Source organism: Delphinus delphis, chromosome X (genome assembly GCF_949987515.2).
Source record: "Delphinus delphis chromosome X, mDelDel1.2, whole genome shotgun sequence".
Classification (NCBI taxonomy): Eukaryota; Metazoa; Chordata; class Mammalia; order Artiodactyla; family Delphinidae; genus Delphinus; species Delphinus delphis.
Genome location: NC_082704.1, coordinates 32,691,485 through 32,703,485, shown reverse-complemented (window position 1 = coordinate 32,703,485; position 12,001 = coordinate 32,691,485). Strand labels below are relative to the sequence as shown.

General features: G+C 38.3%; 1 protein-coding gene across 1 annotated transcript in view; it reads right to left on the bottom strand.

The window, feature by feature from the left end:
- Nucleotides 1-10,268: 10,268 nt before the first annotated feature.
- The window catches only part of TRPC5 (transient receptor potential cation channel subfamily C member 5), a 133,881-nt gene continuing 132,148 nt past the window's right edge, over nt 10,269-12,001 (bottom strand). Inside the window, exon 10 of the mRNA XM_060002621.1 lies at nt 10,269-10,961. Coding sequence (XP_059858604.1) covers nt 10,269-10,961 — 693 coding nt within the window. The remainder of the gene's footprint in view (nt 10,962-12,001) is intronic.

Genomic DNA, 12,001 nt, shown 5'->3' with positions numbered 1-12,001 from the left:
GCACAGTGGTTGAGAGTCCGCCTGCCGATGCAGGGAACACGGGTTCGTGCCCCAGTCCAGGAAGATCCCACATGCCGTGGAGCGGCTGGGCCCGTGAGCCATGGCTGCTGAGCCTGCGCGTCTGGAGCCTGTGCTCCACAACGGTAGAGGCCACAACAGTGAGAGGCCCGCGTAGCACAAAAAAAAAAAAAAAAAAAAAAACACAATCCAAAAATGGGCAGAAGACCTAAATAGACATTTCTCCAAAGAAGATATACAGATTGCCAACAAACATGAAAGACTGCTCAACATCATCATTAGAGAAATGCTAATCAAAACTACAATGAGATATCATCTCACACTGGTCAGAATGGCCATCATCAAAAAATCTAGAAACAATAAGTGCTGGAGAGGGTGTGGAGAAAAGGGAACACTCTTGCACTGTTGGTGGGAATGTAAATTGATATAGCCACTATGGAGAACAGTATGGAGGTTCCTCAAAAAACTAAAAATAGAACTACCATACGACCCAGCAATCCCACTACTGGGCATATACCCTGAGAAAACCATAATTCAAAGAGTCATGTACCAAAATGTTCGTTGCAGCACTATTTACAATAGCCAGGGCATGCAAGCAACCTAAGTGTCCATCAACAGATGAATGGATAAAGAAGATGTGGCACATATATACAATGGAATATTACTCAGCCATAAAAGGAAACAAATTGAGTTATTTGTAGTGAGGTGGATGGACCTAGTGTCTGTCATACAGAGTGAAGTAAGTCAGAAAGAGAAAGACAAATACCTTATGCTAACACATATATATGGAATCTAAGGAAAAAAAAGGTCATGAAGAACCTAGGGGCAAGACGGGAATAAAGACAGAGACCTACTAGAGAATGGACTTGAGGATATGGGGAGGGGGAAGGGTAAGCTGTGACAAAGTGTGAGAGTGACATGGACATATATACACTACCAAACGTAAGGTAGATAGCTAGTGGGAAGCAGCTGCATAGCACAGGGAGATCAGCTCGGTGCTTTGTGACCGCCTAGAGGGGTAGGATAGGGAGGGTGGGAGGGAGGGAGACACAAGAGGGAAGAGATATGGGAACATATGTATATGTATAATTGATTCACTTTGTTATAAAGCAGAAACTACCACACCATTGTAAAGCAATTATACTGCAATAAAGATGTAAAAAAAAAAACATGACTTTAAAAAATAAAAAGGCCAGGACTTGCAACTGAGTTACTTGGCTGAAAGTGAAGCTGTTCTGGTATGCTAACAGGTGTTCTGGTGGCCTAAAAGTTAATTAAAATAAAAGACAAAACTTCAGGAATCTGAATTAATTAGGGGAAAGTTAATTGCTGAAAAGTCCATGACTACAGAAAAAACTTTAAAAGAAATGTCAACTGATAACTTCAGAAAATATTACCCAAATGTACTCAGATTATACTGGCTGAATAATGACCACCTTAACCTCAATTTATGTGTCTTCTCACTGACCCACAGATTGAAACTGCTCTGTACGACATGTATCATTCTTTGGTTACTCAGAAGTTTTCAGGATAAGGCCAGTAAGGTTTGTCAGTGTCATACACCGTAGCTTTATAGCTGTATTGGTCCCTTCATGTCATCATCTCAAAGTTCTTTATGAATGCTTATTCAATTTTCTAAATATTTAATACAGCTTTGTTTAATGGGAAATATAAAAGAATGATAGTAATAATGTTTATTCTCAGTCATGAACTTTTCAAAATATATTGGACTGTGGAGGTCTCCCTTAAGTGTGTCTGCTGGTTAAATGATAGTGTAAGATCCACTGTTGTTCACAAATGTTTATTAATAATAGATGGCTATAAATGATTATGTTGGAAAAGGGAGGAACAATCACCTTAAATCTGAGCAGCCGTACATTTTGGAGGAAAAAAGTAAATGCTTTATTTTTGTTTATACTGAAGCTAAAGACACAAAATCATTTTATTGTACAAGATTCTTTTTAACACATTTAATGATGACAGTAACTTTGCACTTCCTACAGAAAATATTTAAATAAAAGTAATAGTTACTTAAGGAGGCTTTAGCTTTTAAAATAGTAGTCTGCAAAGCCAAATGCCATTTACACAAACACATTTGGAATTTCCCCTTTTCGTGATTAAGCTCGGGAGATACAATTTTAACCTTAAGTTCAACGCATACATTTTCTGTATGGTGATGTGTGATTGGGGCCTCCAACTAGGCTAAGAAAGTGAATTAAACACTGCCTGTTTTCTAAAAGTATTCTTTATTGTCTAGGAAATGTTGGCTCCAAACTACATTCATTGTTCTGAATAGGTAGAAATTCTTCATCCTCAATTTCAACCTGTTTTTGAGAACTCTTGAATCCTGTGAAGAGTTTAAATAGTGATTCTTGAATCCTACCACTGGTATGCATTCCTATGTTATAAGAAACAGACAAATTAAAATGCTTTCACTTGAGAAGGATGTTTATCCTTATCTGAACTGAAATGTCCTTGAGAAGGTCTTTGTCTTTATAGTTGAAATAAGAGAACATATGGGTTGACTTGTACTATGTTAGAAGAGTAATTTGACCAGTTAAAAATTTTAAGTTAATTTATCAAATTGGATTGCCTTTAACATTAAGAAAAATACAGACTAATGTGTTAACCCTTTGGGTTTAGAGGTTTCCTCATGAGCTCCCACAACATTCATTTTAGTGCCATTCGTTCCAATGAATCCTACTAGACACTCAAGAATTCTGACTGCTTCTCCTGCCCAAGTATACTAAACACAGTTATCACTCTGCTTATTGGACTACAAGCTATATTGCTTTGGTTATTTAAACTGATTGCTTAATATATGTTGTAAAAGGAAGTCCTATGAGATGTGACCAAAAATGGATGAATCTGTACTTCAAATAATATGACTGGATCTTATACAGGAACTACCTAGTGTGAACATGTGATTTTCAAATGACCTGAAAATTCAGCTAGTTGTTGCCATCCTCCCATTAGAGCCGCCTCCTACTTCTGTTACCAGAGCTCCTCCTGAATCCAAAACCTCCCCTCAATTTCCTGGGAAGGCCAGGGCTTTTCCTTACTGCCCTTTCTCTGCTAACAGTCTAGTTGTCAGAGCCTCTATTATAAAGTGTGATTTCTTATGGATCAAATAAGGTTTGGGAAGCCAATACTGAGTTTACTTACAACATAAGCCATTGGAAGTTGGAATGTGTTTTACTGTTTAAACACAGATATTTCAAGGGTTAAGTCATGGTTGTTCCCAAATCAGTGGAGATTCTATATCTAAATATGGTGTTCTTTAATGTTTCCTCCTTGGGAGGCTGTAAACTTATTCCAATAAGGCTGCCGCTGTTCCAATCATGTTTGAAACTATAATAGATTCCAGAATTGAAAGAGGAACAAGGCCTCATTTGGGGGTGATGGAAATTTTTGTATCTTGATTTTGGTGGTGGTCCTAGCGGTGTATACAACAGTGAAGACTCACTGAATTGTACACTTTAAATGGATACAGGTAGTTGTACACAAATTATTCCTCAACGTTGATAAGGAAAAAACTAGATTCCAAAGAGCAGTTTCAGGTCACTTCACAAACCCCACAAGAAACTGTCTTGGTATTTTATAATTGTGCCTATCAAGGTGCCTATTGTGTGATAGCACTTGAAAAATATTTTTTTACCAGAAAAAGTAGAACTCAGCTTGATTGCCCCAATTTTTACCAAATATGGATCTAAAGTTAGTTTTGACTGTTTCTAAGAATTTAATCTTACAAGATTATGATTTTCTACCATTGAGGGTATTGAGAGGTTGTATTGTGGATTTTGACCATCCTCCCAAAAGCAGAAGTCCACAATGGTTTGAGTAATATCAGCATTCGAATATGGGTGCAGCTTAAGGTGACTGCTTTGAAGAACAACATTAATTTGGGCACATTAATTCTGCCATGTTTATGAAAATATCAGTCTCATTTTATAATCTCACTTTATATGTTCTAAATTTTTGAGACTAAAATATGACATCAGGTATAGAATCTAGCGTTCTTCCATACTACCCTCTCCCACTTTTACCTTTTATTTCTCTTTTCTGTAGGGTTTTGGCAAATTCATTTTATTTCTTAGGTAAAATTTGGGGAAATCAGTCCTTCCAGTAATTGGTCATAAGCGCATATTTATAAAAGCCAGTCAGTGATATTGCACAATTTAAAATGTAACCTTACTATGAGTCTGATGTGTCAAATTTAAGAATACAGTGGTCACAAGGTGAGAATGTGCTATGATCTGAAATTCAACCGAAATATAACTCAACCTTTGAAAAATGATTTACAGTTTGTTCAGAGCTAGTTTTCATATACTGTTGCGCTTCTGGATTTTGTTGAGGGAGAAATGATGATGTTTTAATCCAGAAACTACATTTTAAAAAAAAGAATCGGGGAACGCCACCTCAATTTGGTTATCTAGAAAGTTTGACAGTATGGTGATTTAGCCCTACATTTTAAAGTGCTTATCCGTACTAGTCCGTGCTTTGAAAGCTTTTCCGTTTGCTCTTTACCACACCATCTAAGTACCTCAAGCACTCCCCACAAAAATCCAAAGCCTCTTTTTTGTCTTGTCATCCAAGGGTCAGTTTTAAAGGTTGTATAAGACCAGAGAACTGTCAAGAGGGTTTCTAGGTTGGAAGGCAATCTGTCGCAATGAATATTGTGGGGTATGTTGAACATTGTGGCAAAAGACACAGTGGCCAAGCCCAGCTTAACTGTACTTGCAGATGGTTGGCTACCATAGGCCAAAATAAAAGGCACACTGCCACCAAGGGTGATGTCTTAGTATGTGCATGTGTTGAAGTGCAGCTCCTGGGATGTTAGGTTGCTCTGGAACCTGCTCATAGATAAAGTCAAAGGGCAAAATACTCTGCACGTTGCTGAAAATGGCATTCACGCTGTAGACCATTATTTCTTCATTTAGTCTTCTGTGGTTCTATCAAGTCATTTGGCATTGTAAAGAAGGCTTTTCTTTTTGAGGGTGAGGGATGAGGTTAGGGCAGATGCGTGCCACAGTCATGGATTTATGAAGGTTGATTACGATGATCAAAAGTTGCCGGCTCTTTTTGTTACTATACAAATTGCCTTTCATTTGTGTAGCAATGGGAAGTTTCTACAGAGCTGTCACAACTTTCACATCAGATAAGCTTTTGGCATAAGGGCATTCCACTTAATTTTATATTTAAACATTAATAATTCTTAATATGTACATGTCTCTCAAGTACCACAAGCACTGATGGTATATCTTTAGGAAAAGACCACAACTCAGATCCAGTAAACAAGTAGCATTGACATATATACACTACCAAATGGAAAATAGCTAGCTAGTGGGAAACAGCGGCTTGGTGCTTTGTGACCACCTAGAGGGATGGGATAGGGAGGGTGGGAGGGAGACGCAAGAGGGAGGGGATATGGGGATATATGTATACATATAGCAGAAACTAACACAACAATGTAAAGCAATTATACTCCAATAAAGATGTTAAAAAAAAGATATAAATCTACTCCAGAGCTTAAAAATACTACTAGCCAGCTGCCTGTATCATTCCAGCAATCAACTCCTTTGTTTCTTAATAAACATTCCATTTCTTAAAGCTCTCAAAACCGCCTACCAGCACCTTCTTCTCTGGACCACCATGCAGCATACAGATGAAAATCCTAGGCCACATATCAACATATGAATAGTAATATCTCAAGTATGCAGTAAATCTGAAGTATACAGACTTACTTAATTCACCAAAAATATATATTTTTATTTTTACAGGGAGGTTCTTTCTTCTGACCTACAAGCTTTATTCTTCAAACCAGAAACCCCAAATCCTGAGAGCTCTCAATATTAACAGTTGTACCACAGTGGATGCTGCTTTGGCAGTTCATTTTAGCAATTCCTCATCACATCTCAGGAATTTTCTTTCCATTGAAGTTCTCCGTGCTCCCCCTCCCTTCAAAATGATTTAGTAATTACCAAAAAGGATGAAAGGCCAAGCCAGAGCGATCAAACGCTATTAAGTTTCATTGCATGTGTGTGTGTGCACAGACAAGGTTCTTCTCACTTTTACAAACATCCCCAAAACAGTGCGAGCCAAAACGCACATCTGTTGGAAAAAGTGATGGAAAGGGTCATTGGAAATACAGTAGAAATAGCATTTCTCTGTACTAAAGTAATGCTCACACTGAATTGGGGTACTCTGTTCCCAATGCCTAGTTCTACACCAACAAAGTGGATATTTGGAACAATTATCTAGATAAAGCAAACCAAAGAATCTAAAATACACACAGGTTTGAGGCAAAGCCACAGGGTTCGGGGTTGGAGGGAGCTGAGAAGTAGGTGTGAAGAGTATTTTAAATGATCCAAACAATTACATCCACTTACGTTGGCTATGTCTATACATGCAGTCTATTAACACTGTTTTGAAAATGTGATTACCAAAATAACATGATCAGTTTTTCTTGTGTACTTTTAAACAAGAAAGAATGTCTGCCTAACTTCAAGTACTTTTCACCTGATGGTTGAACAAACCAAGGTCTGGGCCACTTAAACTGTTAGTTAAAACACCACTTGAGTCTTACCCACAAGGCAATATGAACATCAGATGGTTATTTATATTATCTGGCTAAGGTATCGTCTCATATTTTTCAGTGAAGTCCCCAATGAAATTTGCAGAGGAGGTTTTACACTGCCATAATAACTATAAAGTTATTGAAAAAGTATTTGTTCATTATTTAAGTCATTCAAAACGTAGAGGCTGTAGGGTTTGTGTGTGTGTGTGTGTGTCTTTAATCAAATTGCAGACAGATGTTTAGGTGTTTTGGACTTAGCTGAAATGCCCTAAATCAGGTCAGAGTGGAATGAAAAATTACTATGAGAGGCAGAAAGAACCAGAAAATTTCAAGTATTCCCATATAAGTGGACAGAAGTATAACCTGGAGATTTATATGCCTATAAAATTTGGCATCTTCCAAAAATGATGATTTTGAATCATTCCTTTTTCTTTGTACTTCACTGGATTTAAAGCTAGAAGTGGAGGACATACTTCAACAATGGCCATTTCTGAATATAATTCAGACATTTTCTTTGTATTCAATAATATTTTTACCCTTACTAATGATCAGGGAGGCTTTAATGTAATTATGATGGAATCAAACAAATAAAATAGGTGGCCAGAAATGATAAGAAATTCACCTGTAATGGAGGTGAACCATGGTATAGATACTTAGACAAAAAGTAAATGATTCTTGTACCATTTATAATTGTATTTGACTTTGGAACACATTTTTAACTTTACGTATAAATATGTCAGTCTGAAATTTGTGGAGTTCGTGGCATTTTGGGCAAATGAACAAAAAGATATCTATAGTGGCCAATCCATTTCCACATCTCCTATGTATAACATAATATGTGTGCTTAATAATAAATGTCTTGTTTCCATAATCTAGAAGATTTGGGTTTATTGACTGGTTCTGTGACCTTGAGCAAGTCATTATCCTTCTCTGGACCTCCTTTTTTTTTTTTTTGTATTTGTAAAATAAGATGATAGAATTGAGTAGATCCTCACTAAGTTTCTCTTTTAGCTCTTTTATGTTTATAAATTTACTCTCAAGTTGGCTTATACCTTCTCTGGGGTCAGAGAACATACTTAAACATTTGATTTGAAATATCTTTATTGATAGTAGCTGATCCAGAGGTTAGAGAGGTGAACACAAATCTCCTTTCCTTCCTACTTTCTACTAGAGTTAGAGTTAATAAAAATGTTGGTGTCACCACCACGGAAGTTAGGACAATAGCTGATTAGCTTTAACAGCTAACTGGCTTCAATCCCCAACATAGCTAGGCCTCAGCACAGCTAGTGAAATCTTAAGCCCGAGTCATAAAGACAGTAACCCTGAGAAGATCTGAAAAGGAATGTACTGCCCATGAAATATGACACTGGTTTCTTTCAGTAGTAGAGATTGGCTATTATGATTGACACATATTCTCTCTTTAGAACATAACTGAGAGAAGAGTGTATTTTGGACCATGGCTCTATCTCTGGCTACCCTTGTTTTCCAACAAATCGATAAAGTAACTGCCGGAACAATGAAACCTAGGTCATCACAAGTACATGCATTTGTGAGAAAGACATACTTTTTTTTTTTTTATGAAATAGGGCCATGTATTGGTTTCTGGTGCCATCAGTATGAGTTAGGGATGTAGCCCAGGTGCTATTTATTATTCAAAGTGAATTTGACAGTTGAGAAAGTTGACTCTGTAACTTTAGAAACCTTCCTTCTGGAAAGTAACCTGTTACTGATGTCAGGGCCACTTATGATAGTCCCACTTAGAGAAGCAGGAGAGAAGTTGGATTTGAGTAAGTGATCACGTTAGGCATGATCGAGGAATTATTTTGTGATAATGTCTTACCAAATGGGTCCTGATGCAGCTTGTTCTCTTGATCACTTTTTCTTGGATCTGAGCTTTGTTCTTCAACACCTCCTCTTGTTTCCCCATCATCCCTAGTTTGTGTCCTTTTCATGTAGAATATTTTGTTAGTCACCAAAGTTAGGGCTAGAATGGGAATCAATTCAAATAACAGAAACTACACTGTCAAAAACTATTTTGGAAGCATATTTGCATTGTTTGAGAAAGCTTCATTTCACTTAATTTTGCCAGAAAGTATACACGTGAATTTAGATGGTTTCCTATTACTGTTGACATTTATTGAATACAAGAACAGGGTGACAACTAATTAAGTTTCTTACTTTTTTGAGCTACCCGTTAATTTAATCACCAGGGCCCAGACCTTGGGCTATTTCAGGTCATGTGTTATTGTGTAAGTTGGGGATACCTTTGTGCTAACATTGGGAAGAACCGCCCTTGTTTAGCAGGTAATCAGTTGATGGTTACTGGATCTAACATGGTGACCATATGCATTATGGGCTTCATTTTTTAACATTTACCTATGTGTTCTGATGAGGTACTCCTAAGCTGTGGAAAATAATTTGTTTTGATGTATAATGCAATTTTCTTTGAAGACAGTAGAATTTGGATCATGTCTATAGTTCCATGAATTCACTAGGGTTGTTATGTTGTATATCTAACATGAGTTTACACACGCAATTCCACTTCCCCCACTGAACATTAAAACTGCAACTTGAACCAAGTTATCTAGACCTAAAATTGGTTTTTTTGTTGTTGTTGTTTTATCAGAAAGCAATTAATTAAAATGAAGGTGCTGTTTTCAGATTCTGACACCTCAACAAGATGTCATTTTTCTGTTAAAAAAATATTTTCAAATCCAGGCTTTTATCTTAGAAATGCTTTTGATAGCAGTGATGATTAAAACTATCAACAGTAGATAGGACCCTATAAATATACCAGCTAATTATTTTTTTCTTGCCAATGTGTGAGATGTAGTGACTGTTGATTAGAGTACAGTAGAAGTTTTTAAAAAACAGTACATATCCTAAATACTAATCTCGATACTATCAAATTTTAAAATGTAGTAAGCTAACTGAAACACACAAACACAGGAAAGGAATTCACTAACTTATTAGATATGACATATACTATGGGGTAAATATTCATTGGCATACATTAGGAAACTCACAAATCTTTAAGAAACAAATTCAACAGCCCCCATGATAAGGAGAAGTTGTAGTATTTAAAAGCAAAAACAACACGAAGTCCAGTTATACCTAGAAACCACAAGCTGACAGTTCTTTGGAGTCTATTCAGTTTCCCTTTGATGCTGTTCATTGAACCAGAATGGGCAGCATGGAGCACTGAAGGGCAACAAAGATAGGCAAGTTAGTTTGCCTTATCTGATAGCTGGTGGGGACTGCTGAGCACAGCCCTCAGCCCTGTGGGGAAATGGAGTGAGATCCTGAGGAAGGTCAGGAATCTGTGCGGCAGCGACAGTAGCAAAGTGGCACCTGGAGCTTCAAGGAAGCAAGGGTAAGAAAAGCAAAGCCAAAGGGTTAAGCACCCGACTGCACCTCTGCTGATTAGGGGCAAACACCCCTTCAGTTGGTTTTGAAATGGACTTAGTGTTTGTAGGTATAAAAAAGCAAATAATAGTAATAATAATAACAAGAACAAAAAATGAAGAATGTGGCTATAAAAGATGGTGAAAACAAGAGGAGTTTCACTCTCCTGTCTAGTGGGGGGCAGTGAGGGAATCATATTCTATGTCACCTCTGAGAGCAAAGAAATCAGAAATTTTCTGAGTTCCAGAACAGGTGATACTGGCTTGACTTAGAGCCGAGTTGTAACTTGTTCTTCCTGTCCGTCACCCCATTTGTGCATGAGCAGGTCACAAGCCTCTCCCCAAGTTTCAAATACATCCTCTGAGGAGTCTAAAAGTTTAGAATTTGAGGAGCAGATGCTGGATACGCAGTGAAGAGAGCTGGAACGGGCTAGAGGGCATTCACTGCTCTGAGCAGCGCCCCGGGCTTCACCTAATTCTACCTCACTGAGGTTAATTTCACTTTGAGAACAGGACTCTGCTTTCCCTTTCTCCATCTGAGAATATTTGATGTCCTGCCACATATAGTGCGGCTGAACGATTCCATCAGAAATTGTGTACATCGGCTCTGAACTGGGTTCAGACATATGACCATTAAACTTGGAGAATAGGAGACCCAGTTTCTTGAGAGAGGGACCCATGAAGGAGCGTTTGCTTGATGACTCAGCTTTTGACTTCCCTTGGGCACCACCAACTCTTGGCATGGTCCTGATGAGAGGTGGCCCATGGCAGGCTTTTTTCTTGCAGCCTAAATTGAAAGAGACGCTCTTGGATTTGGCCCGAGCCCCGCCACTGCCATCATTGGTATCATCTCTCTGAGAGAGTTCAGTGCTGCTAGTGGAAAAACTTCTCCTTTGGTGCTTCCTATTTCCTAAGAGGTCAAGCACTTCATATCGAAAGCTGGAAATGTCCTGCTTTAATTCCTAGGGCAAGAGAGAAGACACGTTATGTTAAGAAGCTTGGTCTTTAGTTCAAAATAGGCACATTGGGCATCCTTCGGAATGTTCCGGGTTTTGCCTCACTGCAAATCACAAGGTACATGAGCTACCAGAAGAATCTCACATTATTCAAGCACAAGAAGAACATATTAACAATGCTGTGGGCAGAGCGGGCCATTGGGAAGAAAATGTGCAGTTGGTAAAGTTGATTTCAGAACCTATCAGGAGCACACCAACAGACTGAAGTGGTAACCAACAATGAGGGTATTTGAGTAGGGCTCTCATTGGAATCTAAATGGGAGGGAGGGAGACGCAAGAGGGAAGAGATATGGGAACATATGTCTATGTATAACTGGTTCACTTTGTTATAAAGCAGAAACTAACACGCCATTGTAAAGCAATTATACTCCAATAAAGATGTTAAAAAAAAAAGTACTACTGAAGAGGAAAAAGCTTTTAGGACTCTCAGGAATAAAACTAGGGAAGTGGAATGTCAGGAGATGAGACTGCTGTTTTGGGCCAGGGGACCTTGTTTATTCAAGTGCCTGTGAAATGTCTTCTATCTCTAACTGGCTGCCTAGATACTAGATCACGCTTTTAAAGACCATCTTTGAAACGTTTATATCTGATCATGTCGTCCTCTTGCTTAACACTTTTTAGTAACTTGTCGCTGACCTTAGGAAAAAGGAAAAATGCCATACCACAGACTACAAGGTTTTTCAAGGTCTGGTACATGTCTATCTCTCCCATTTCATTCCTTCCTGCTCTTTCCCCAGGCTTTTTACTGTCCACCTGTATGGACATATTCTCTCTTGCCTCTGGGCCTTTGCACGTGCTGTTTTCTCTGTCTGGAACACTCTTCTCCCCAACTCTTTTATCTGGCTCCTCCTTCAAACCTCAGCTTAAACATGGCTTCCTCTGGAAAGCCTGCCTCGAATCCCCAAGTCCCAGTTGGGTGTCCCCCCGTTTCTATGTCTCTACAGCACCCTGTGTTGATCCTGTTAGAATACTCAGTCATTCGCCTC